The sequence below is a fragment of the Polistes canadensis genome, unplaced genomic scaffold (assembly GCF_001313835.1).
Source record: "Polistes canadensis isolate GaletaPanama2010 unplaced genomic scaffold, ASM131383v1 scaffold_161, whole genome shotgun sequence".
NCBI classification, from domain to species: Eukaryota; Metazoa; Arthropoda; class Insecta; order Hymenoptera; family Vespidae; genus Polistes; species Polistes canadensis.
The window spans coordinates 117,727-145,480 of record NW_014569708.1 but is presented as its reverse complement, the minus strand read 5'-3'; the positions used below and the strand labels follow the sequence as shown (position 1 = coordinate 145,480).

Here is a 27,754-nt window from a genome sequence, read left to right as displayed (position 1 = left end):
ATTGGGGTGGGATATTAGAAACGGAAAATACATTTTCGTATGTTCAATTTCATTTCGCTTTTCGTTTTGATATAAAAAAAGGAAAAAATTTAAACAATTTTTTCCTTTACCCCTTTCTTCTTTTATTTTTAATTTTTATTTTTTTGTTTTTTTTTTTTTATTTTGTTTTTGATTTTGCTTTTTCTGAGTCACGAGGCAAAGGCCACGTGCAAGGCACGTTGTTGCAAAGAGCCCCGTCTATATAAATTATACGGTATAATTATATCCAACCCCCGTTGAGAGGACCGTTCTATTCCGTCGTCGTTACTTTTCGTCGTCGTCAGGGCGATCGTTTCTTCGTATAACCGTATGTCAACTCGATGATTGCCTCTCGTAAAAAGTCACCGTGCATGGTTTCGTATCGTTAACCACAGCCCTGGAATGCGTACTACAGTGTATGAGTTTATACAAATATATTTATATATACGTGATTATAAACACGATCGGAATTATAATTCTTTTTTTATTTTTTATTTTTTATATATTTCTGTTATTTGTATTTCATGATATATACTTTGGATTAGTGCATAAATTATTTAGATTATTTTTGCGTTTGACTTTATATTTTTTAGTTTACATTTTGTATTTACACGATTGGCAATAAATAATTTAAAATTTTCTATATATATGTTTTCTAAAAATTTTACTTTGTTATATAATTAAAGTATAAATTTTTATATGTAATATATTGCATTACCGGAGAGATTTTATTTTTTATGTCTAAAAAAATAAATATATTTTATTATTTATATTTTAATCGGTTTGCCGATAAGGATCATTCTCGATTGCAAAATGCGATTGGTGGATGAAGTCATAGGAGAATTAGCTCACCGAAAAAATCATAAAGAATATTCTCGCTTGGTGATTTGCGGATGGCGCAAGTTTTCTCATGTGGTTCGATCAATTTTGCGTCCTCCCTCGAAACCGCGAGAAACGTAATGGCCGGATATGTATTTAAAGTTGTTCAAAGGGAAAGAAAACGAACGTGCTTTTTGGTCGCCCGTTTCCGGTTTACAAAACTTCCTGACAATTTTTCTCTTTTTTTTAACATCGATACGATCTAAAATTGTCTTATAAAAATCAAACATAAACAAAATAAAACAAACTTCACCCTTTCTGTTCTAATTAAAAAAGAAAAAAAGCAAAAAAAAACGACACGTAATTTAAGTTAGATACAAATTTCAATGCACATCTCGTTGAACCAATTCTCCCGTAAACGCAACAACGCGTACGATCTTTGAATTTGCCAAAAAAAAAAAGAAGAAAAAAGGTTTGACAAATTCATTACGATAAATCTGCACTAAACATCTTATCGTTTCAGATCGGACAAAAGAAAACAAGAAAGAAGGATAGAAAATTGTAGATTCCGAAGAGGGGAAAAATTTTGCTGGTATGTTTCTACGTGAGTAATTCGAGGGGGAAGAGAGAGAGAAAGAGAGAGAGAGAGAGAGAGAGAGATGGTCTTATTGCAAGGCAGACAGTAGTAAATCCCAAAGAATCTCAATGGAACGAGATTGTCTAACATAAGATCGAAGAAAGAAACGCATCGCCATGGAGGAGCATAGAGCATCCCAAAGTATCTCATTGATCTTTTCCGAAGTGGGAAGAGAACGTGCGTTGACTTGAAACTTCTGTTGGATATTCCATTTCGAAAAAAAAAAAAACATAAAAAAAGAGAGATGATAGCCTAAGAAAGAAGAAGAAAAATCAGAAGACTCAGGACTCGGAAGAAACTTCAAAGTCAGAAGAAAGACAAATAAGAAGAAGAAGAAGAAGAAGAAGAGAAGAATGAGGAAAGGAAAAAAAGAAGATGGGAAGTGGAAAAAGTGCATGACTCTGATAATGTCGTGCAGAGTTTCGGGATTCCACTTTCACCGAATGAAAGTAAAACTCGATTCGCTGGATACGAAACGAGGAGGAAGAAGAGGAGGAGGAGGAGGAGGGAGAAAGGAGGAAGGAAAGGAGGAGGAGGAGATGAAAGAGAGGACGACGACTCTTCAACGATTTCGAACACAGGCCGAACGTCGCCATCCTGCAAAGTATCAACGTACGGATGCGTTTATGGTGATCATTAAGCAGAGCATCGCGATTCGCATTCGTACACAATGAATTTTCGTCCTGTAAGAATGAAAAGGAAAAGGAGGAAGAAGAACAGAAGGAGAAAGCAAGTTTAGGAAAGAAGAAAACCTTTATTCTACGATGTCCAGTCTTGAATTACATGATGTTGACCCTTGATCTCCTCAAAATTCTTCTCGACTCGTTTCGGACAAAATAAATGCATCCATGCGTTTCTCTTTTCTACGATGATCATATTGATTTTGGTTATTTGTATTTACATATATTATTATAATCTATGGGTCATTTAAAATGTTAATTTACAATACGAAAATATATTTAAAAAGAAAAAAATAAAATGCGTGCATTAATATTATTGGTTTTGTAATAATTTATAAATATGAAATATGCATAGTATTCAGCTTCTAATTTGATTTTTGGGTGACTCCAGATTTGTTGGAAATATATTTTTGATAAAATAAAATTGAATAAAGTAGAGATATCTTCTGAAGTATACAAAATTCAAGTAAATTTGACGAGAGAACAATCGCTTTCAAGATAGCTTCGATAAAGTTTTACGAGACAGAAAAAAAAGTATAAAAATTATGTGATATCGTTTGTATGTGACTCAGTTATGCGCGAGACGAATAGTCAAACTCTTTAAAATTTATCATTGAAAAATATCAGCTAAGAAAGGGAAAAGTATAACATGCGTACTTGCATTTCTTCATTTTTTTTTTGTAAATGATTCGGTGTTATATTTGTACAGTACATAGGTATATTGACTGCAAAATATTTCTCTAACTGACAAGATAGAAATTCATTCTCGTTTTTTATTTTTATCGAAAGTGAAAGTGAGTGAAAAATAACACCGGAATATCAAGAAAATATATACTTTAAGATATTTTCTATTATATTATATTATCTATATCTACTTTAATTCGAGAGAGAGAGAGAGAGAGAGAGAAAGAGAGAGAGAGAGAGAAAGAAAGAGATATGATCCTTCCTTGAAATATATATCTGATTACGAGATCGATATTAATTTATATCCTTCACGTACGTTTAATTATTTTATTAGACGGGTCGTTCTGTTATTACTCAATTAATTTATTTTCTATTTTATTTTCTTATTATAAGAAAATTAAAGACGACATTCAAAAATTATTTCGAATAATATAATTACAATAATTAAAATTATTTTCTCTCAAAATAAAACCCCGTAAAACCTAGACTTTATTGAACTGCCAGTCAAAAACTTGAAATATTATTAATTGGAATTTAAAAAACAAAAAATATTTTAAAATTAAATTAATAAAAAACACAAAAAGTGTGAGATGCTTGAAGTTTATCACAATGCAAAAGATCTGAGATATTTTTAAATATCAATGAACACATTTAAATGTTTACGTATTGACAGAGAGTTTTTTTCTATAGAATCAAATCAAAATTATGAAAATTGTTCGACGGAATCGAAAATAATATAGAAAAATTAACTATCGAGTCTAGTGAATCGTTCGGGAAGATGAAAAGTGTGCCCCGGAGAGCAGTGAAAAAATTCTGATCTTCATTCGATCTCGTCGTCGTGTATATATACTTTCTCCTTTAGTCTCTGACGATTTTCAGAGGAAGAGCAGAGTCGCACAACGCTTTATATACATATACATATCTACATATATATATGTGTATATGTGTATATACGCATCGGTGACGATGAGGACGCACGGGACGTTCCTCCCTCAACGGGACCATGGGATATGTCTTTGGACGTCCGAGTACAACCATGGTTCGCTGTACGATCGTAAAACCTATCTTTATGGTTCACACCTTCTAGACGGGCCCACATAAACTCACTCCCTCAGTACGTTCTTCTTTGCTTACGAGCTACCAGACTGAACACTTTTCTCAGCTTTTCCAGTTTTAACTATCTAACGCTTACCTTGCTTATGATAAGAAAGAGACACACAAAGGGATAAAAGCAGAAAAATGAAAAAAAAAACGATATTAATCGTGATATCACAATTAGTTTTTTTTTCTTTCTTTAATCTATCGTAAAATTTAAGAGGAAATTATTACAACGAAATTTATTGCCAAGAAAAATATTGATTTTAACGATATATTGTTTTATCCAAGGAGTATATAAATGAAAAATGAACAAATTTTTTATTACTAATTTGAAGGATTATTCGTAATATGGGAAACATTTGTTTCGTTTGATTCATTAAAATAGTGTTTTTTCTCTTAAAACGTTCATTTAAAATCGAGAAGAGGAATAGAATCGTTGGAATGATTATAATTAAACTCTTAGCGAGAGAATATCGCTAGTGGGAATTGAAAAGCCCCAATGGTGATCCGTTCTGTGGCAAATCGTCGGTTAGAGAAAGAAAGACAAGAAATTACAACGACATAACGAGAAATCGGAAAAACAAATAACGCAAACTTACTCGAAGGATCTCATCCCCGCGTGAAATTGGCTTACGTTGACTCACTGATTGTAGTTTTCTTACGTTCTCGGTCCAAAGTGCTTTTCTTACGATTTTAAAAACGCGGTTTCTAGCATCGCAGAAAAGCGACCACTTATTTCTCTTCTTATTTTTATTTTTATTTTCTTTGAAATCCCTCACAAACAAACATCAGATTTTAAAAGCAATGAAAATGTAGCAAGCTTCTGGTCACGAATTTTTAGATGGACGATATTTTTACGATTTTTACGCGATATATCTTGTTGTATTAGCTTTCCAAAAAATATATCCCAGATCGAACGATAAATTCTTTCTCTATTTTTATCTTATTACTTTTTTGTATCGAGAGACTTTGAGATTAAAGATGATCGGAGAAATTTGTGACGCCTTTTTTTTTGACCGTCTCTTGCGCTTGGTTGCCTGTTCTTTTCCTTTTTTTCTTTCTTTTTTATTTGATTTGTTGAAATAAAAATTTTTTTACGACTAGGTAAGAAAATCGACGCTTACGTTATATCATCGAAAATATATAAACGATGAAATCACGAACGTGCGGATTTTACGAACACAGAGACGTACAAGGGGTAGTAGCCGAGGGTACGCTCATTTTTACGATGTCAAACTTTCAACCAATGGATTTATCTTCGTGCATGCTTTACTTCCGATGACTTTTCATATCGGTTTTCAGACATCAAAACTACCTACCTAAGATTCGTTGAAATATTCTATCATTCGTTTTATACTCTCCTTGCTATTGGATACTGTTTGTTTTTCTTGCATTTTATGGATTTTCCTTTGAATGTTCAATGCATTTGACGAGACTCCATTGATCTTTCTACGATTCCATAAATCTTATGGTTTTTTTCCTTCTTTACTCGTATATCATCAAGAAGATTTTTTGAACTTTCTCATTTAAATTACATCGTTACTTTTCCATAAAAATGTTCAAATATACCGACTAAGTTTTTTTCGAAAAGTGTCGGTAAGTTTTCACTCGATGATAAGAAAGAACTTCGATTTACCGACTCGAGGGAAAATACTGTCGGTAATTGATCAGGATAGCACAAAGTTTTTTCAATGATAAATTTATAAGTTACAATTTTATTATATGGAAGAGTTATGACTCACGATAGTAATTGATATTCAACGTGTATACAATGGGCTTACTATTGAATTATTTATCCCCTTATGAATTTTTAATGATAAATTTAATAACCTGCGCTTACATACGAATCATTGTTAACTTTGCATTGTATTTTTCATTTAACGAATGAAAGAGAATATTAATTGATTCCCATGAAAAATAAATTCATTTCATTATCGAGAGCATATTACACGAGTTTTGTTGTTGTTGTTCTCAGGCTTTGTGAACGAATAGAGGTAATGAAGAGAACACAAATTATAAATCGATTGCGTGTATAGGTTTTTTTTTTTTAAACCGTTAATATCCGTGAAAGATAATAAATTAGATTATAACAGATCTGTTATCGTGGTCTCATTAAATCTTCCATTACGATCGAAAATTATGTGATTAATGATTGAAATAACAGTAATAAGGCGGTTTCAATCAGCAGGATGATCTCATTGACTGTGTAATTTCTTTATGACAATAATAGCTAGTTTTTTCGTATGTGAAACTGATCGTGTGATCCAAGATTTCTCAAGATTTCTCAAGTCTTCTTTCTGCTTGGTTGAATAATTTTATTTATAATAGTACCGCGGTCGAAATACAATTTTTCGAAACCTGACACACTACTGGAATAATTGTATATCATTTTAAAAAGATATACATCTATTAAATTTTTGTGAAAATATTTTACAAAATAAATACTTTCTTATTTTTGCTTATCATTTCGTGGCCATTTGAAAATGAAACACGACCCAATATTGGGCCACGGTTTATAGATTGAAAAACGCATATATTCCTTACTGCAATTATCAACAACATATTAACTTTAGGTATCACATTTCATATCTATATAAGTGCCAATAAATTTAACTAATCCCAAACGAAGAACGAGTAATCCATTCTCCAAACCCATCTTTCTGATATAACGCGGATTGATTAAAAAATGATAAAAGATCTTTGAAAATGAATATGGATATTTGAGCACTTTACAAAATTGTTCCTTTCACAATTCATTTCGAACGCCAGTTTGTCATCGACAAACTCAGCAAAAGACAATGTTTTTTTTTTTTTTTTCTATTCGTTTTGTAATAGAAACGTAAAACTGGGTTAGGATTAATCTTCGAGGATTCACCTAAACGATCAGTAGATCGATCGTGTATAACGTATATACATCTGTCCGGTTCGACAAGTTTTTCCTCTAACGATTTCCCGTGTCTCTTGAAAAGGAGTCTAGTACGTCGTACGTAGGTACACCGATGACGCACATGCAATCCTTAACTTGATGCAGCTGGGTACGATGTTATTGCAAGCGTGGCTGCTGCTGCTGCTGCTCCTCCTAGGTCTGGATTTAATTTTCTGCGCGTCCCCTAATCTACTTCAACCTAGATGCGACGATGAGCGTAACAGGCTTTCGCGGGATGAGCCTTAGGGCTGAGAGTTTACGTTAATAAGACGGGATTGCGTCAAGTGGAAGGATTTTTCTTTCTTTCCTTTTTTCCCCCCTTTACTTATTCTCTTTTTCTCTTTTTCTTTTTTCTTACTTTAATACGAGAAGAGATTTTCTTCAAAAAAAAAGAAAAAGAAGAAATCTCAATTTCATTTGTAGATAATTTCAAACGGACAAAATTTCATCTCTCTAAAAATTTCTTAAATAATAAATTTATATTTTTATTTATTTTAATTTATCTCAACACTGAGATTTGTATTGATTTTAGATTTATATATATATATATATATAAATTATTTTCTGACGATCATTAAAAATCAATCTGTTAAATTGTAAACGCGTATGTTTAATTAGATAATTAGTAAGTAATCAGATAAGGAAATGAAAAACATATATCAATTTTATCGGTATTGAAAATTATTCTCGAAAGGTCGGTACGCAATCGATTGTAGGTGTTACGATTCGTGGAAGATTGGGATCTGCGGGATGTTTTCCATTGAACGTGACGTCTATTCCTGTAATTTCCCGTATAAATACATGTGGGTTAACAGTACGGATACGATTATACGTGATACCGAACGAAAGGGATAGAGATAGAAATAGATAGATAGATAGACAGATAGAGAGAGAGAGAGAGAGAGAGAGAGAGAGAAAGGAGATAGTTGAAGCCACGAGCTTGCTAGGTTACGGTAGGTAAGTACCGTTCGTTTGGACGACAGCTGTTGCAGGTGCATCCAATCGTTGCTCGTTCTATGCTCTCGATCGACTTCAATTGTGTGTGCATGTACATTTGTGTATGTGCGCGTTTGAGAGAAAAGAGGAATCTTTACATCCGTGAAAATGCGAGTTTCTATAGCGGCATATATGCAATTAAAATTAGATATAACAAAAACCGTAATCGTACGAATTTATCACATTTATATATTTAATTAACAAAATGTAACTTCTTCTATTTTGTATTTTATAATGATACGAGACCTAATTTGATATTTATAAAGACGATTTTTGTGTAATAATCAGGAACGATTCGTAAGTATTTGAATGATTTATTTACGTCATACCTGCATCCCTGACATCACGTTTGAAATGATTGATCATCGGAGTTAGTATAACTCCCGCAGCTAGTTGCAAACCGTGAGAGAGTAATTGTACTAATACACCAACGAGAATAATAGTTCTACCCCAACCACCTTCGGGATAGTAATGTTTTTTCAATGTAAGTCTTTTTCTGGCATTGATACCGGTTAAAGATTCTTCATCGTCCTCGGCAATGTCGTCATGTTCAGATCTCACGAGTGTATCGAAATCTGGCAGACCACTGAGTCCACCTTCTAATATGAGTTGTTCGGAGAAACGTCTTTTGAACATTTTAGGATTGACCGTCGGTGCAGATGTCGTTACTTTACTCTTTCTGCGATTGTCAGGAACGCTTGAAATCCCGGAATCGTTTCCGTCCTTTTCGTAGTCAGTCTCGTCGTGTTCTTTTTTTTCTTCTTCTTCTTCTTCTTCTTTAACAGGGACATCGTCGTAACTCGTCGTTGGCTTAAAGGACAGCGAAGATCTTTTCTGTCCCGCCTTCGCTAGGAATCTCGACGAGAGTCTCGATCTCAAATGGTTATTGCACCTACTAGCTGAGGAACATTCAACGATGTTATCTCTCGGTGTCTGTTCAGAGTACCTCCGTCTATCCGCGTATTCGATCTGGCAGGGACGAACGAAATGCGTTTGATCGGAATACCGCCTTTGAATCGGTAAATCCTTATTCACGATCCTCTCGTTCTGATCACTTGACGAGTCTCCTCTGTTGTAGTAACCGATACGATAAACACTACCAATAGAAGAGTTTCGAGCTGACGATGGTGGAAGGAAACTTTGGCAGGTCGATACCGAGTAACTCGAATCCTTCCGTCTGAAACTTCCAAAGGATTCTCTTCTAGAGATCGAAGATATCCTTCTACGTTGACAATGACAACACTGATAACGATAACGACACTGACACTTGTTGTTCGTACCAACGTAACACTTGCATCTGATCAACTTCGTGACTAAATCAGGATAAGAACGTAACACCTCGGATAATTCAAATTCGCTCCATGATCTATTGGTGTCTGCCGAAGTTGTCCGAATTAATTCGCGTTTAGAATCGAAACTCATCGACGACCATGTTATCGACTCCAAACTCGAATTATCACGAGATTTTAATTTTCTACGTAACGACGAATTCGTACCTAAACTTATACGAGAATGACAATGTTCAGCGAGTTGCAAATCGTTAGACTCGATCGTATTTTCATCGGCCATTGCTTCGCTGTATGAATGACGTCGTTTGCGATAAACGTTCTCCTCCGATGGACCGGATACGGACTGATGTTTCTTTTCCATCACTCATTCGCTTATCGGAATGATCTTCCAAGTAGATTTAGATTTTTTCGCTTTAAGAAACGTTAAGATCGTTTATTACGCTCGATTTCACTGCTCGATCGATACTGAATGATCTCGCTAAAGAAAAAAACAAAAAAAAAGATAATAAAATACCGAAGGCGTTGCTTGATCCTTCCCTTCGTCTTTTCTGATGCATCGTAATGCCTCGCACGCAATGTTAAACTACGTGAGACCGCACGACACACACAACCCGTCCCGAATCTTGATAGATTGTCCTGATTTTTCTCACACGCGTGCCATCCGACCTCGTATATTGATTCGAATCACGACCTTCGCCACTTTCATTTCTCTAGTGTGTGGAAAGTGAACTTGATAGATACCATTTTCATTTCGTCAAAATACGTAACTACAAATTTTGTATTCATTTCGTGTGCGTCAAATGAAATAAAATCAAAAACGAATTTGTTCACGTATTTATTCATCGGCATTAAATAAACTGTCACCCGAGCTCATTCAATTAAAATTATCGGGATTAATCAATTTTCTATAACATTCTTTTTGATGATTTTTATACATTTAATTCGAACAAATTTAAGTTACCATTTTCAATGTTTTTGGAAAGGGCTGCTTGTAACCTTTTATTTGGTCTACTTTTTTACATCTGTAGAAAAACATAAGTGTCGAAGGTGACAGGGAGATTTAAAGTAGATGATACGAGTGTGATCGATGGTGATTTGAAGGATTATACCATGGATCGTTGAACGATCAAGTTTTTCTCCCTTCTTATTCACTCTTTCAAACCTTCGATCCTTTGAGAACCGCGATGACATAATATCATATATCATTCAAACCGAACGTGCTTCTTTTTACACGGAAAATTTACTATTTTCCTAAAGGATACGTCGTTAAATAAAACAAACGTTACATGTATTTTTATGCCATATGTGTTTTGTGAAAATTTGTCTGCTAAACTCTTTGTTGTACGTGTATAAAATTCGAGTTAGAAAATGTTGACTCAATTAAGATTTTTTGAAAATTCTTAGCACGAACGAGACACGTTTATCACGTCTTCGTTATAATTTTATTATTATTATTATATATATTATAGTGAAGTAAAAATGTGTATGATAGAAGAAGAAGCCGGGTTCGTAACCTATTCCTAGACAGTATTCTCCTCGAGGATATTCTACGAACGTTTTGCCTCATATAACGCAAAAGTTAAGCCACCGTAGTTCGCCACGGTGGCTTTACAAAATTTTCCACAACGTACCAGTAATATTTTGAACCCTGCCAGAGAGAAAGAAAAAAAAAGAAAGGGAGAGAGAGAGGTAGGAACCACCGCCGTTGCATTTCCAGTTACGTATTTACCCTGTTTAGGGGGTTTGCCTGTTTAGATATATATATTTTTAGGACATAAGTGAATAGTGGATTAGAAAACGTATAAAGTTCAATTTCACCTCAGAGATTTGAACGTCAACAATTTATCAACCATTTACAAAGAAATGAATTTGCCAAATTTTGTTACTTAAAAAAAAAAAAAAATAGAACAAAAAGTAATATAAAACAAAAATATTCCTGCAGAATAATCCTTGACATACCTGCGCTGTGAAGAGGAGGATGATCAAATTTAAGTTCAGCAGAACGATGCCAAGTTCCGGGTGCAGCGAATTGCAATCCTACACCAAGAAAATGTACTAACATGGAACACGTGACGATGACGTATCCCCAACCACCCTCAGGATAATAATGTCTCCTTAACGTTGCCTCTTTACAAAGATCGTATGGTCGACAAGTTTGTTGATTTACTGCAGACAATTCATTTCTTTTTTTCCTACCAAAGTTTAATTCTCTTTTAGCTAAATAACCAGTGGCAAAGGATGCGATACGTCCATCGGGCCAAGTGCTTCTACCGGGAATATTAGATCTATCGATTTGCCTCTTTTTCCTATTGAGAATACTTTGCGTACGTGTTTGTGTTCCATTTATCGAGCATGCACCGTTCGAGGCATCGTACGTAATCGGGGATCGAAATGGATCGACCTGTAATCTTAGTTGTCCTTCCGAAGTGCACTTGGGGCAAGCATGGCGATCGCTTTGCGAACTCGTGCCGCCGATTCGATCGTAGTCAACGATCTCGATATGCGGCGTCAGCACGACCGTAGGCTTTCCTATTTTATTTTTATCTTCATCTTTATCTTCATCTTTCTCCTTTTCTTCTCCTTTCTTTTCTTCTTCTTCTTCTTCTTCTTTTTCTTTTTCTTCTTTTGCTAACTGACTCGTATCGACCAGTAAAGAAGAACCTTCTTTATTATCCTTAACGTCGTCCCTTAAATCGATCGAAGCAACGTCGAAGATCTTCAGTTCGATGCTGCTGTTACTATTGCTGTTGCTGTTGCTGATGCTGCTGCTACTTCTTCTTCTTCTTCTTCTTCGCCTGCTGGCTGTCGAGATCGTCGAGGATAATGCCGACGTTTCGACATAAAGTCGGTGCCGATTGAGCGCCCTCAGCGACGAATGTAACGTCTTCCTTTGAAATTCACTGTGTCGTTTAGATTTTCGATCGATCCCTACTATCCGATCAACATTATCATCTTTTTCTTCGTCTTTAATTTTATCTTTGTTCGTCGAGCAATGTGTCAAAGATTTACCAATGATCTTCAGTTCATATTTTTCTTCTACTTCTTCTTTTTCCTTTTTATCTCGATTTTTTTCCTGATTATTTTCTTCATCTTCTTCTTCTTCTTCTTCTTCTTCTTCATCATCTTCTTCCGATCTATTAGTCGAAATTATAGTAAAAGCACGCGAAAGTGGATCAACACGGACCCGTACGGTCCTTTGCGATCTATTCGGCCAAGAATTGCTATGTCTCATTCCTTGACCGTCCTCTCGACGAACCGTCATCTCACCGACACCTTTCTTTCAATTATAATACGAAAATATCTTATGGACCGTTTCGATCGATTATCATCGAGCCTTTTTCTTTTTTCGACCACGCAGTTATTTTCATTTTCTCCACGATCATCAATTTTCCCGTGAAAAATCTTGATAATCGACAATAGAGTATCTTCTTTTCTAACCACGTGATAATCCATACGACAGTATGTGCAAATAATCTATTTACAATTTTTAATTCATTTATCAATAATACATATTTTTGATTCCAAACGTACGCGATAAAGCTCGCACACTCCGAGGATAACATTTTTTTTGTAGATTTCTTTTATTTTCAATTTTGTATTTTTTTTTTTATATCACCTTTTTCAACACTGTTATTCTTTTTCTCTCTTATTGTTGTTCCGAGTTTTTATTTTTTGTCTATTTGAAAGAGATTGATGTTGTGGGGCAAGGGGGGGGGTTTTAGAAAGAAAAAAAGAAAATACGTTAAGGGTGAGAAGACAAATGTTTGTTCTAATATTTGTGATAAAAACTATCTGGTCAAAGCATGAAGGGAGAAGGAAAGGAAAGGAGAAAAAGGGAAAGTTTGAGTTGAATTGGCAGAGGGAAGAACTGGTCCTGGCGAGTGCGCCAGGATGACTGCTACGCACGTGCTGCTCACTTGCGATCAACCCCTCTCTTTCTCTCTCTCTCTCACTCTCTCTCTCTCTTTCTTTCTGATTCGACGATGGTAAGCGCATGCTTACGAATATTCGACAAAGTTACAGAACCTACCACCGTGTCTCTCATTTTATAAAAGGCTTCTCACATTTTCATATTTTTAATATATTTTATTCAATAATAAATAATTGTTCAATTCAGCTCTCTAACATGAAAAGTAACGATCGAAGAGTTTCTTTTTTCCATTTGGTTCGGATTATTGAAATTTAAAATCGATAGATTGTTTATCCGTAAAATTAACGTGTTGATTTAACGTTGAAATTTATTTTGGCATCAATTAATTGGCTCGAAATTCGAATGCATGAGAAACACGTAAAGACTAATAAGATTTATTGCTGTCTGGAATAATCCCTGCAAATGCGACGAATACCTCGGAGAAATGTTTGCACGATTCTTTCGGGCCGATTTTAGATCGCTACTTCGTGTTCTTTGATATCATTTACAAAAATTTGCATTTGTTTAAAGCTAAAAGTGCAATGTGAATTATTTGTGTTTAAGATTGTTTGCAATTATACAAAATAATAACCCCGTTTATCTTTTTTTTTATCGTCAATTATTGTAATTTTATTTTCAAATTTTTTCATGTAACGCAACACGAGCACGTTGTAATAATCCGTGTTTTAAGCTATCGAATTTAAAAAGGTTAAAATACTCGTTGAAATTTCTCCTGTTGTAACTGACCTAAGACACGAGTCACGTAAAGCCGATTATCCGCCTACCGTACTTCGATTCGAAGAAGCCCAGAGTCGCTTCAAGGGCCAATGAATTTCTCTACAAGGTACGGTTCTTCTTCCCTTCGAGGGGTTGGACCCTTCTTTTATGAATGAACCCACGAGGCAACAAATTAGATTCTTTTACGTGCGAACGATTTGCATTCTTGAAAAAGTAAACACCATTTATACTAATATATACAAAGATTTTACAGAAAAATAAATGTTTTTCTATCATTTAATTTCTTTTCATTTAATTAAATTAAATCTAAATCAAATCATTGATCAATTTTTAAATAATCTTAATAAAATTATAGTTAAATATTTTTTTATTTCAAGTTTTACGTGAGTGTATTATCGTGGGGTGAAATGTTACCCCCCTTTCGTGCGATTAAATCGAATCGACCGTGTTTCTTCCTCTTTCCTAAGAAAGTTTTTTTTTGGCTTTGACAAGAAATAAAAATGGAAAAATAAATTCGGAAAGGTGGGAAATGAAACGGAGGGCGTACGTCAACGTGGCAAACGTTATTAGGGAAACAACATAATTATTATTACGAATATTCGAGTCCGAATTCCAGAGTCGACAGTTACGAGCGGAAACGAGAGCGAATTCGCACGGGGCGGGTGTTAACGATTTTGCGGGTGGAAAAAATGCATCCGCTTGGTGCCGAAGCGAGCAGTAAATTTAGGCAACCGAGAATGCCGTGGACGTTCCTTCCTCTCTCTCTCTCTCTCTCTTTAAAAACTCTACATTATTTATCTCGCTATTAAATCCACGCTATGAAAACAGAGAAAAAATAAAAAAAAAGATAATTTTTTTCGAGAATGACAGAAAGATCAAAATAAAAAAGAAAAAAATAGAAAGAAAGAAAAACAAGAAATGAAATCGAAGATATGAGATGAGTGAGTTAAATAAATACAAACGACTTAAAAAAAAAAACAAAAACAAAAAGAGAGAGAAAGAAAGATGTAAAAAGAAAGAGAAAATGTTATGGCTGATAAATTCAGTGAACGTATCCTATCTTAAATCATAGATGATTTAGAACGATAATCTGGTCTGGTACTTTCCTTTTCCCCTTTGGCTAATACATCCTCCTCCTCCTTCAGTGATGCACAACAACGAACGAAAATGAAGAATACGACGAAGAAGAAGACGAAGAAGAAGACGAAGAAGAAGACGAAGAAGAAGACGAAGAAGAAGAAGAAGAAGAAGAAGGAGACGACGAAGATCTCGAGTTATTCGCTATGACGCGCCGGTCGTCCAATTAAGGGAGAGCTCACGACGGGACTTGGCTCGGTTGGGTTTAACGGGCTATAAAAATTGTTGCTTTGACGTTGGTCTATTCGCGGCTTGCGTTGCGTATGCTAACGACAAGCAAAACAGAAACGAAAAAGAAATAGAAAGAGTAAAGAAAGAATGAAACTTTTCGTGATCAAATGTTCTGGTCACGTTTCTTCCTACTTTAGCCAAGAAAGTATTGTTCTAGTAACACAACGTCTTTACTTTTTACGATATTTTTCCATCATCTTCTAGGTGTTCTACTTCGTATAAGTATGATAAATCAGTGTCCATTATTTGTATACATCGTATATAGGTAATATATAAAATATATTTTTATTACACAAAATCTTGACAAATAACTTATATTTTTTCTTTTATTGGAATATCCAACACAAAAATATATATTATATTTCTTCAAAGTTTGAATTATAAATTTTTCGAAAGAAAACCACATTAAAAAGTCGTAACACACACTCGACGAGTTAGATTTGGTTTCTGACCTAAATTTGATGAGTAATATACCTAATCAAAGATAGAAAGATTCAAGAAAGAAATTAAAACGAGATTCTCGTTAAATGGAATGAGGCTAGAACGTTTCAATTATTTCCGGTTGTTGGGTTGACACACGACTCACAGTATACCTTTCTACATTGAACATGATCCCCTCTCTCTTTCTCTTTTTCTCTCAAATCAAGACACTTATCTAAACGGTTCCTTAAGAACGGACCGTATCGCGAACGGTCGGTGAAAAACTCTAAACTGCGTCTCCGCATGCAGGTCTCACAAGTAAACTCTTCTAAGTTCATTCGTTTGCGTGTGTAACTGGAATTGTTAGCGAAATAAAAAGAAAAAAGTGGAAAATGAGAAAGAGAAAAAGAGATTAGCTCGTTGTCCTTTGAACACGTTCCACGATTAGACGACGATATGTTATCCGTTCTTATTATTACCAAGGAAGTAAGAAACTAGGACGATCTTGATGCGTAAAGGTCAATAGTTCCTACCTTATGAAAGAGGCCATGACTTTAACTTACCTTTTCTCGAACCTCTTTGAATTACAAAACCAGCTTCTTTCTTAGCACATAATAGAAAAAAAAAGAAAAAAAGAATTATCTAAATGAAATCCAAATAGAACGAAAAACTCGACGTAAGGAACGGGAATAATTTGGTTATTTGTTTTTCTAGTTACTTTTTCTTATCACACTTTTATGTATACTTTTGGAATATTATCTTTCCTGTTTTTTTTTTTTTTGTTGCGATATATCGTAGGTATATTTTATTTCGTATAGATCATCATAGATATTCTAAATATAGTATAGATCTTCGTGGAAAGAGATTTTCTATGCATCTTCTCGCGGAATCTATTTAACTCGAATACAGAACTTGGATGGCCGGACGTTGAAGAATCGATGAAGCGACGCCTCGAGAAAGATATCGTACTTTTATACACATACACGTGTACACGATGATCAACATATATTTTTATACAGGATGTTCCATAAAGATTTTTTTTTACTAAATTTCTCCTAGTTTTATATATAATCCCATAATTAAAATAATAAATAAAAGTATAATATATATATAAACACATTTTATTTTCCAATTTCAGCCATTTAAATATTATTTCCTCCTATTTTATTTGCCTCTTAAAAATACAACAATTGCAACTTTATTCATATTGTTTTAAAACATGACTTTTTTCATAATTAAAATACTTGCCAGTATTTCTTAGCAACTTTTCTTGATTTATTTTTTTTCTTTATAGATAGGAAAAGATATTTGTGATTTTTAAAGGAGAACTTTTTTGAAACATCCTGTAGACATAAATGTATCTATAGGAGAGAGTATGAATATCTTTCGGCCGAAGTGAACTTATCCTTCCGGATCTACGTGCATACATACTTTTCTTTAAATTTATGACAAGTTTAGGAGAGAGAAGGATAGTCAAATCGAGTTCAAGTAGAAAGTTAGGATCGAACTTTTCGCGAGCGTACCCTTCGTTACTCCTTTTCTCTTAACTTATTTTTATTATCCTTTTGTGGGAATCCTGTGTAAGGAAAGATAAACGATATATCGAAGAAATCGATGAGCCATATCGAGTGAACGGAAGAAATAATGAAAGGGGTGGAGAATGAAGAAGTAATAAAATGACCGCAAAAAAAAAATTATACGAAGAATGATAGAGAGGAAAAGAAAGGAAGAAAGAGAGAGAGGGAGAGAAAGAGAAGGATAAGAGGCAAAAAAACATTTGTGATGGTGCCACTCGATTTTTATTTGATTGATGCTGTTTATTCTATCTTTAAAAGCTCGATCTTTATTTTATGCGTGTTCTTTGTCAATAGATCCTACTCATTTTCTTTTTTAGGTTAGCATAATTACTTACTTAATAGTGAACTAATTGAAGTAACATTTGTTATTAAAACACATGGAAGGGAAAGAAAAGAAGAAAAAAATGATAGGTGAAAGAGATGATTGTCGAGAACGTCGATCATGCACATGGGGTATGATCGATGTTATACTTATTTCTATATTTCTTTCTCTTTTTCTTTTTTATGCTTATAGGTTTCAAATGAAGTATCACAGATTCATAAGGATGGAGGAGAATGATCGTTATATCTTTGATATTATCACCGGAACGAATTTATTTATTAATCGAGATGGCCATTCAAGTCGTTCAAAGTGACTTTCATCCTAGCCTTGAGCTCGTTCGCATAACGCAGAGCAGATACGTCTATTTGAACGTCATCCATAAGAAGATCGCAATCGAGATGTCTGCTGTCGCATGCACGATGATGATGCTTCAAGGCATCATTAGGATCCACGTGATGAGCCCTTCTCGTACTTGGATTCAACGTGCTCAAAGCATAATGATTGTGCACGGTTAAAGCTCGCCTAGTCGAAACGAAACTCTTTACCGAGTCACCTTCCGGTGAAACGTTCGAAGTCCTAATTGTGTCCAAGTAATCTGGATTATCGACGAAACTCAAGGATTTACTTTTGTTCTGCAACTCGGGAAAAAAGTATACGTTTCTAACGGAATAAGAGGCAAACTCTTCGAAACTTTCACCGAGTTTTCTACGCTCGTCTGAGATCAAACCGTGCCAACTTTTTCTCTTAATTGGTACGATCGCCTCGTCAACGTCTATTGGTACCACAAATTCCGACCTATGTAGGTTCTCGTAGAAACAATGATTGTACGGTATCAATTCCATTCTTCTCTTGGTCCAGATATCCTGATCGAAAAATTCTCTTCTATTCTTTTTATCATTGGGTAAATCACCTGGTAAAGTGAGATCGAACCACCGTACTACGTTTGATCTTTCGTAAAGTCTCAATACCTTTAACACGTTTTCGTGAACGTCAAAAACGTAAAAATAAAATAGTCCGGCACCTAAGATTCTATGCAATTCGACGAATGCCACTAATTTTTCCGAAATATCTTCGTCGAAATCGAGACCCTTGATACATAATGTGAATCTCTTGGAATTAATCGAACTATCGTTTTCGTAGTCGTCGTCATCGTTATTATCAGTTACGTTTTCTCTAAATATGGCTAAACTATGACTAGGATTTTCGTAGCAGGACGTAGCACCGACGTAAACTCGCAAAGGATACGCCGTTGATCCTTCTAACGACGGTAACTGACAGGACACTAGAATTCCTGTGTAACTGTCTGTCTCTTCACCCCACTCTTCCAACCATATCGGCGAAACTACAGCCTCCATGCTGTAACTGCGTATCCTTCCTTGCTCCTCCTCGTACCTATGTCGTACAAACAAACAAACAAACAAGATTAAACTTTATTCATTCCACTTCGGTACAGTTCAAGAGTTAGTGGTTAGATATAATATAATACAAGAGAGATAAACAGAAAGAGAGAGAGAGAATAGTCAAGATATACCTGGATAAGTTGTGTCTAATGAGAAAATTATATATATAACATCCATGATAAATAATTAAATATATTTCATTTACATTAATTATATTAAGTATATATATATTGAGCCGGGGAAAAAGTTTCTTCATAATTTCAATATAAATGATTTCAGAATCGTATAATTTTGGTAGCGTTAATTAGATTCAGGAATATTTGCATACGTTTAAAAATTGACATATCGTAAAATTATTTTTAAACAATATTGCGATATTTGTTCGCAACTCAGGCTGATAAAAAAACGTTCGATGCAAAAAAAGGCTCGATACTTCGATATTTCATTGCGATATATTTATATTTCTTCTGGAATAATAAATTCAATATTATATATATTGATTCTCTCTATCGTGACTTTTTCGTTTGAAAAATCATTTCCGAGAAATCTAATAAAAAGGAAATTATAAAATGGACGTATAAGATCGATCGATTTCAATGCTATTATGTAAATGAAATAATTAACTGGCCTGATCGAAGAAATAAATTCAAGTTTCCAGTCTCTCGATTTGTTTCTCGTATTGCTTCGGCTCACGGAAAGAAGGTGATAAAGAAGAAGAAGAAGAAGAAGAAGACGAATAAGAAGAAGAAGAAGAATAAGAAGAAGAAGAAAATGATGATGAAGAAGGGTCAGCCATCTTTTTCTTTCCTTTTCTTTCTCTTTCTGTTAGAGTAAGTAGTAGTAGTAGTAAGTTGGCGAAGGAAAAGTAGCTCACCAAACGGTGCAGAAGAGGGAAGAGGTCGGTAGAGGTCCATGCTTGACGGCGATCACTCGAAGACTTGGATAACCGGCCACTCTGAGATCCAAGTGGCCGCTATAGAGGAAGAGACGTCGAGGGATCGTTTCGAGCCACCTTATAGCGGTTAACTCGAACGCGTCCAAAGTCCTTTCCAACGCCATTTCTAAAGTCGTTTCATTCCTTCCATTAGCACCGTCGCACTCCTTCGAAACTCTGTAATCGAGTGCCAATCTTCGCGCCCACGAATACGCCACGATGCTTCTTGTACCTGGTGGCTCACCACCTGAAATATATCAAATAATTAACTAATATAAGGAAATGAAAAAACCCGGAAGAAAGAAAGTGGCATTAATATGTCCCCAATTCAACATTGTAATTTATGCTAATTTGACGTATTGCTCGTCAAATTAATATTTAATGGGAAAAGTATGCTTTTTGTTAATACTTCTGTACTTTACTATTGATGATTTGGTTAATCAATTCCAACGAAAATGATTTTCTGATTCAAAAAAGGTAAAAGTGTAATTAGTAAGTTTTGATTGAACATAGACGATTTGTTTATTGGATTGTTCAATGGATGCTTACTCGATAAATAATTTTTATTCATTTGCAATTGTATTTTCAGTAATGACAATTAATGATAACTATTGATTTATTAATCTTAAACAATTATTGTTCGCTAGCCGATAGAAACATTATCATTATACTAATGCAACGTCACGGCTTATTGATTAGACGTAGTCATTTATGAACCGTAAAACGATTGGAATAATCGTTGCAGGAATCGAATATACGACTTCTCGTAATCGTAATTATCTAGAAAAATTTTGTCGCTGGAAGCTCGCCAAAGATGTAATATCCGACAAGTTGAAATGGTGATTATGGTACCAGTACTCTGAACGATAAGAGAGAAAGATAGTAAGATAATAGGAGAGACAGAGAAAGAGAGACAGAGAGAGAGAGAATGTTGCGAAACACCTCGTTCGTTCCGGCTTCACGCGTTTCCCATTATCGGACACGCGAGAGATTACGTACGTTCCTAGACACGTTGCGAAAAGCATTGTGATTCAATGGGTGGACGGAAGTGACGTGTTACCACTCAACGGATACGTCCTACACGCTAGGAATAAATTCTAGTTTATTCAAACTTACAAATTAAAGTATAAAACATATATTAATCTATATGGTAATAAATTTTCGAAATATCTATTGTACACAATCTCTCATTCGATAAATCAATAATAATATTTTTACGTACAAAATTCCTATTATTATTTTATCTTACCATTTATAATATATACGCTTCATAATATTATAATTATGATAAATTAATATAGAAAACCTAATAAAATATATATTGTATTTTCTTTTATCAAATATAATTCTATTCCTAATAATAAAAAAAAAAGTAAGTATAATAACGTCTAGATAATTACAATGATTGTCTCCTAAATTTTATTAAATGAAGATCGATCGAATTAGAAATGACGTTGCTTGAATGGAATTCTGATTGCTTTAATCTCCCAATTGAATCTTAATAGCGTGCGTGCTCTCGATTGAGAATGAAAGGGTGAAAAGGTTCTCATCGTTTTTCTCATTCTTTTTTAATCTTCTTCTTCTTTTTTTTTTTCTTTTTCATCATCTCCACTATTCTTTCTCATTTTCTCACTCTCACTCTCTTTTACTTTCTCTATTAATCTATCTCATGTTTCTCTATCTATCCATCATGAGTCTTGCGAACACTCTATTCGATATAGGTTGTTGTAATACACTGGTTCTTTATTGAACTCGTTTGTAAATCGAGAATGAATCGATATACTCACGTGTTAGAGCTCTATCCTATCTCTCACATCTAGTCATAATTTTCCGCTCTCGTCGCTAAAGAAATAACTGAGGGATGAGAATGGGTGGGAAAGAAAAGTGGGGGAGGGAGAAATCGATGATCATCGATGATAAATTTCCATGACGATATCGAGCAACAGGTCTATTTCCCTCTCTCTCTCTCTCTCTCTCTCTCTCTTTGGTAACTACTTTCATTCTTGATCATCGTACATTCAAGTCGATGGAAATGTGGATCGTGAATGTCATCGACTTTTTCTTTCTATCTTTCTCTCTCTCTCTCTCTCTCTCTCTCTCTCTCTCTCTCTCTCTCTCTTTCTACATCCGCTTTCGTTATCGCGATCGTTAATGGCAAACGTTTGCATACGCTGGCAGACTCGTTTACTCTTTTACACTCTCCACTACGTTCGTCGAACGTAAACGAAGCTCTTTTTTTGTCGGTACTTGTTATTTTTCTTTGGTTCTTTTTTTTTTATTTTTCTTAATTTTTTTATTTCTTTTTTAAAGAAGATAAAAAGAAAGTTGCGGCCAACGATTGACCCAACGTAGGAAAAGGAGAAGAACGAGACGGTATATTATGGCTCGTGTTGCCTGCTGAGAGTGTGATCCTCAGTCGTGCCCTTTTGCGATTACCCTTCTGCTGCATCGTGTCTAGCAAAGGTGTGCCTTTGAGTACGTACGAACGTGCTGGCTGCATGTACCCTCTCTTATGTATAAGTATACGTGTTTTGTGAGTATGTATGGATGGGTTTTACGAGAAGGTACTCTCTAACTACGAGAAGTACTACGTAAGTACTCTGACTCGTTCGAAGAAACTGGCCAAAATTATCGTTGCAAGATCGTTCCTCATAATTTAGAAAGAATAATAACAACAACAGGACCTCGACGGGCGGTCCAACGCTGACTCAGATAACTCAGAAATATGTCATAAATTATTTCGTCTAATGAAGTCGCCTGCTTCGAAAAACGAGACACGTCCAGAGATTTATACGCGTATGCATTCTTTGTATTCGTTTCAGAAACTTCTCAACTTCTTTTCTTACAATTTTTGCTGCTTCCTTCTTCATCTTCTTCTTCTTTTTCTTTTCTTTTGTATTTTCTTTTTTTTGTTAGCTGTGCTTCTCTTGAATCGTCTTTATCACCTTTTCCATTTGTAGACAATTTGGTCGTTGGGATTTATGATCGCCCCAGGTGGAAACTTCGATCGAGACTTTAAAGCTTGAAAACGAACAATAACCATTCGTACGAAAGGATAGAGAAGAGATAGGATCGTGCCGAGTTGTAGGGAAAAAAGCTCGAGAAATTTCCCTTCCTTCCTTCCTTCCTTCCTTCCTTCTTTCCTTTCCTTTCCTTTCTTCCTTCCTTAGTTACTTGCTTCTACCGACCGGATAGTCGTGAATCCTGAGAAACTATTCGCGAGTAAGAAACACTCACGATCTTTCTACCTGCTGAACGAACACTTAAATAGAGGGACGTTTGCTTTTTTTTTTCTTTTCCAACGTGTTTCTTAAATTTATAGATCGAAACGAATTTATGACCTTTTTTCAACTAGCCGAACCTGTTTTAAAATTAAAAAATTAATGATTCGAAGAAATTAGCAAGTTAAATTATACTTTTTTCCTTTTTTTCTAAATGGAAGAATTATAAAATTAATTAGTTTTGTTTGAGTGTTCAAATATAACGGATTAAGAGATAACGAAGTTTAGATGTTTAGTTTTTCGAATATTACAAGAATGTATGTCTGCTCAAATGAAAAAGACGCTGAACTTTAGAGATTAAGTAGCTGAAGTAGTCCCAATAAAGGAGCGAAACGTCCAATTAATCAAAACTAAGTTCTAGTTCTTTTTTTAATGTTCAATTTCCCTATACGATATTTATTTATTATAAAATTAATTATTAATAAGTATAGAAATAATTATTCCATGACCAGTAAAAAATAAAAAAAAAACTATTGAAATCATATTATAATATAACAATATAAACGAAGCCTATGTACTAGCTATTAAAAAAAAGGAAAATCAACAAAAAAGTAAACTCATTCGAAATGAAAACAAATAGTGTGAAGAAAAGAAAAAAAAGAACAAACAATAGAGAGAAAGTATAAATAATTCGAATTCATTGACCCTAAGAAAGAGAAATGGAATAGTCTAGGAGAATAGAGTTAAGGGCCGAAGGTACGCTACTTCTCCGAGGTTGCGAACCCGTTCGGCGATAACGAAAGGGCAAAGGTCGTGACTAGCTCGCGGCTAGCTCGCGACGGGGACGACGACGTTGACGATGGTTGCAGTGTAATGGTGTTGGTGATTATTGTGGTAGTGTTAGTGGTGTGTAGGTGATGGTTGGTGGTGGCAGGCGCAGCGCGCATGGTGAGGGAGAAAATTGCTTACCAGGCGTGGGAGGAGGATCTGCCGGAGGATCCGGGAGTCGTGGCGGCGAATCGAGAAGAGTTAGGACGCACAGTGCGGTGACCAAGACTGCAACCAGGCCAGCTCTGCACGCTCTCTTCGTACAGGCGACCAGCATCTTATTATTTTCCCCCTCCTTCCTTGTCTTCCTAGACTCGTCGGTTGTTGTTGTTGTTGTTGTTATTGATATTGTTTTTGTTCGACGATAATAATCAATCGTCAGGATTTCGAAAATTTTCGTAACATCTTTCAATCTTTTCAACATCTAATTTTTTTAAAAACCCGTATCACTAAAATAAACTATGCTATTCATAGAAAATCAAAAGTCTCTGGTTGTTCTTCTCATTTATTTTACCCCTCTTTAATAAATCACGTTGATTTTTCTTCTCGAATAAAACGATCTAATCGATCACGTTTGACAGTTTAGAATGTAATCACAATTAGTGATGGTAGCACGTGACTCGATTTAGAAATACAAATATCAAGTCTTTCCTATCTGGATTTTCAATTCACTTTCTATTATTAGACAGAGAGAAAGAGAGAGAAAGAGAAAGAGAGAGATTCTCTGGAAGAACTTGAACAAATAATTCAAGAAGTTGGAACAAAACTTCGTCACGTACTTCGGTCTTGCACTTCTCTGGAATATTTCAAAGTTAACGAAGGTGATGATGCGAAAGTAAGAAAGAACGTAGAAACGTTGTAACGTCACCTCCTAAACACCCCGTTTTCTCGTCGATCCACAACAGGCTCACAGCTTTTTCAGAGTCGCGACCTCGGTTTCTTCTTGGAATACGTTGTGATCCTTTTTCGTGCAAAGGGAGGGTCGCAGGACACCTGGTTAGGTACGAGGTAACGAGTAAAGACGACTGATCTTACTTGCCTAAACGGTCGTTCGTACTTTCCTCTCTCTTTCTCCTTCTCTATCGTGTATGAGAACAAGCACGAAGAATCTATCTTCTTGGTTGCTCGTAAAAAAGGTCTCGTTCGAGACTCGACCTCCCACGCGACTCTCTGTCTCTTTCTCTATCACCTTCGTAACTACGGGAACCATTTATGGTGGTCTTTGAGCTGAATCTCTTCTTTATTTTTCTTCATTCACGAATTTTTTTTTTCTTTTCATTAATTTAACATAATTTAATTAACCTCATTAAATGTAATACTCAAATATATATAAGATGTTGTCTCTTTCATTTTTCTAGGTATTTTGTCTTCTTTTCTAACTCGCAAGTTTTTAAAAATATATTTTTTCTAACTTGAGGTGTCGTGAGAAAGGACAATGGTCCTTCATCTCTTTCTATTCTGGTACCTCGGTATCACGCTCGAAGACGCAAGCTGGCGTGACCATTTCGAATCTATTCGATGTACCTTCGATTTCATCGTTGGTCGCCACCTGAAACCGGAACGAAAGACTCCACCTAAGTTTCTTCTTCTTATTCTTCTTCTACTTCGTGTCTCTCGATCGTTCTTTCCTAGGAGAACATTATACAAGCTACAGATCGATTCTCGATTTCCTCGCTCGTTCCTCTCTCTTCGATCCGTGGGAATAGAAACTTTGTGGATTACTTTCGTGGCTAACGGGATGTTTCCCGAAACTTCCTTGGTAATGGTACAACAGTTAAATCCGATTGCTATTGTTATCGATCATTCGTCGAATCGAACTTTGGTCATTTTCAATAATGACGATAGAAACAAAATTGTTCACAGTTTGTCTCCTATCGGGAAAAAAATCTAAACAATTTTCCAATCTTTAAAACGTCCGTCTCATTGAGTTCACTGTATTTGTTTATAGTCCGATGAGTGTGTTAAAGAAAAATTTCTTTAAAAAAATTATCCAAGAAAAAGAAAAAAATATGCTTATTAGAATAAAGCTTGCCAGTACAATAGGGGTAACTATTAAGTTAGTAAATAAAGAGACGCACGACGAGTCGCACGTGGTCGGCGAATCAAGGACCGGGATTGGTGCAATCTAGCCTGCGCGAGAGTCGAGACCGTACTGCGTCCATGCGGGAGGTTAACGTGCCAGCAGAGAGCCTTACCACGACTCCACGACTTTGGACCCGTTGCCTTAGCATGCTTTGCCAATGCGCCTTTGCGCCATCCTCGTCCCCGTAACTCGCCTCTCTGCATTACCTTGCTTTTACCTTGCCTTTACCTTGCCTTCCCTTGCCTTCCCTTGCTTTCCATTACCCCACCATCACCATCACCACCACCTTCAACTTCTTTCCTACTACTCCTTCAGATCTTTACCATACTCTATTTCTTTGTCTATTATATTATATATATCTTCATTTTTTTTATCTAATGTTACACGTAATTTTTTTAATAGTCCAACTGTTGGGTGTGTAATTTGTTGTATTTGTTTTTACAAATTAACATTCAATTAATTTACCGTGGAATATATTTAAGATTGTTCTTCAATAATTTTATCTCTTTTCCAGTTTTTTATTTTGAACGATAAAACTTATGACTCTCTGACAAAGATATCAAATTATCAGATTTACTGTGGACACGATTCAATGCATTACAAGTTTATTATCTTAGTATACAAATAGTTCAATCAAAGTATTAAAAAAGAATAATTGGAGGTAAGTAGTTATAACGCAATTTATCTCGAAAATTCAATCTGAAATTTAACCGTAGTTTAAATAACTCATCATTCCTGTGATTTAGATTGATAGGTTAGTGAAATATTGACACGTAACAGGTTACGTGGTTCACTTTGTGTACTCCGATTTTCTCAAAAAGATATCTTGAAGATCTTATCAGATAGGTATATACGATAGATCAGTATGATTTCGATCTCATGAGATTCATCACGCCGGCCGGCTTTTCTAAGTTCCTGAGATTTCCTATCCGAGTTGCTCGTACCTTCTCGTCCCGATTATTCGATACTATCTGGTTCGTATCTAGGATCGACTAAGTGCTTACCAGATGGAGAGGTAGATCGTAAAGCGATATTATCTCAGCACCGTTGTCGATACTGACTCGTGATCTCACTCTAACCCACTGATAATAGAATCGCCTGCTTCATTAACTCTACTTTAGCTCTTCATTCTCTTTACTTTCATTCTTCTTTCTTTCTTTCCTTTTTCTTTATTTTTCTTTCTGAACGTGTCCGCGCGCGCTCGAATTAATCTTCTTACTTCTTTTATTTTCTTCGTCGGAAAAAGGTCAAATATATTAATAAGAACGTCAAACTTGTTCCAACTTTTTTCAAGGATGAAAAAATATCTTAACAAATAAATCAAGATAAAGAAGAACGTAAAGAATATGTAGGAAATATTTTTTTTTTATCTAAGTTTTTTTAGATGATTTAGAAGATTAAAATAAATAAATAAAGAAAAATTCTTCATCTTTTGTGTATAAATAAAATCAAATGAATATGACCAAAATTTTGTATTGCCATTTTCTTTATATAATTATAATGTGAAAGTGTATTTTTTTAAAAAGTAAACAAAATTAATAAATAAAAACGAAGAAGAAGACTGAAACATTATGTTAACTTAAATTTTAGTATACATCATTTGGACCATTTCTTTCTTTCTTTCTTTCTCTCTTTCTTTTTCTTTAAATAATAACAGAAGTATATTTGTAATTTCTTTCCATCCTTTTTGGCCATCATCGTAGTCATCTTTTTATCTCTTGAGGCTCAAAGCGACCACCGTGAAGCGTGCGCTACTTGTTCCTGTCAAAGTCGATTGCTTGGTGAACGATGAGGTAGAAAAAGAAG

At 35.0% G+C, this 27,754-nt stretch overlaps 2 protein-coding genes across 2 annotated transcripts in view; both read right to left on the bottom strand.

Moving 5' to 3' along the window:
- The window catches only part of LOC106789046 (monocarboxylate transporter 12-like), a 55,622-nt gene extending 42,858 nt beyond the window's left edge, over positions 1 to 12,764 (bottom strand). The window contains exon 1 of the mRNA XM_014752863.1: positions 11,107 to 12,764. Within this exon, the coding sequence (XP_014608349.1) occupies positions 11,107 to 12,409 (1,303 nt within the window). The 5' untranslated portion in view covers positions 12,410 to 12,764. The remainder of the gene's footprint in view (positions 1 to 11,106) is intronic.
- A 4,670-nt stretch (positions 12,765 to 17,434) lies between these two features.
- Positions 17,435 to 24,350, bottom strand: LOC106789025. The gene is made up of 3 exons (XM_014752824.1): positions 24,007 to 24,350; positions 19,757 to 20,063; positions 17,435 to 18,874 (listed from the first exon to the last, which is right to left on the bottom strand). The coding sequence occupies exons 1-3, from the start codon at positions 24,287 to 24,289 to the stop codon at positions 17,761 to 17,763; spliced, it is 1,704 nt and encodes a 567-aa protein (XP_014608310.1). The 5' UTR covers positions 24,290 to 24,350; the 3' UTR covers positions 17,435 to 17,760.
- Positions 24,351 to 27,754: the final 3,404 nt, after the last annotated feature.

Coding starts and splice junctions, on each gene's coding strand:
- LOC106789025 (XM_014752824.1), bottom strand. CDS start 24,289: ATGTTGAAAAGATTGAAAGATGTTACGAAAATTTTCGAAATCCTGACG. Junction 20,064..24,006: donor AGATCCTCCTCCCACGCCTG/GTAAGCAATTTT, acceptor GATATATTTCAG/GTGGTGAGCCACCAGGTACA. Junction 18,875..19,756: donor TCCCTCTTCTGCACCGTTTG/GTGAGCTACTTT, acceptor TGTACGACATAG/GTACGAGGAGGAGCAAGGAA.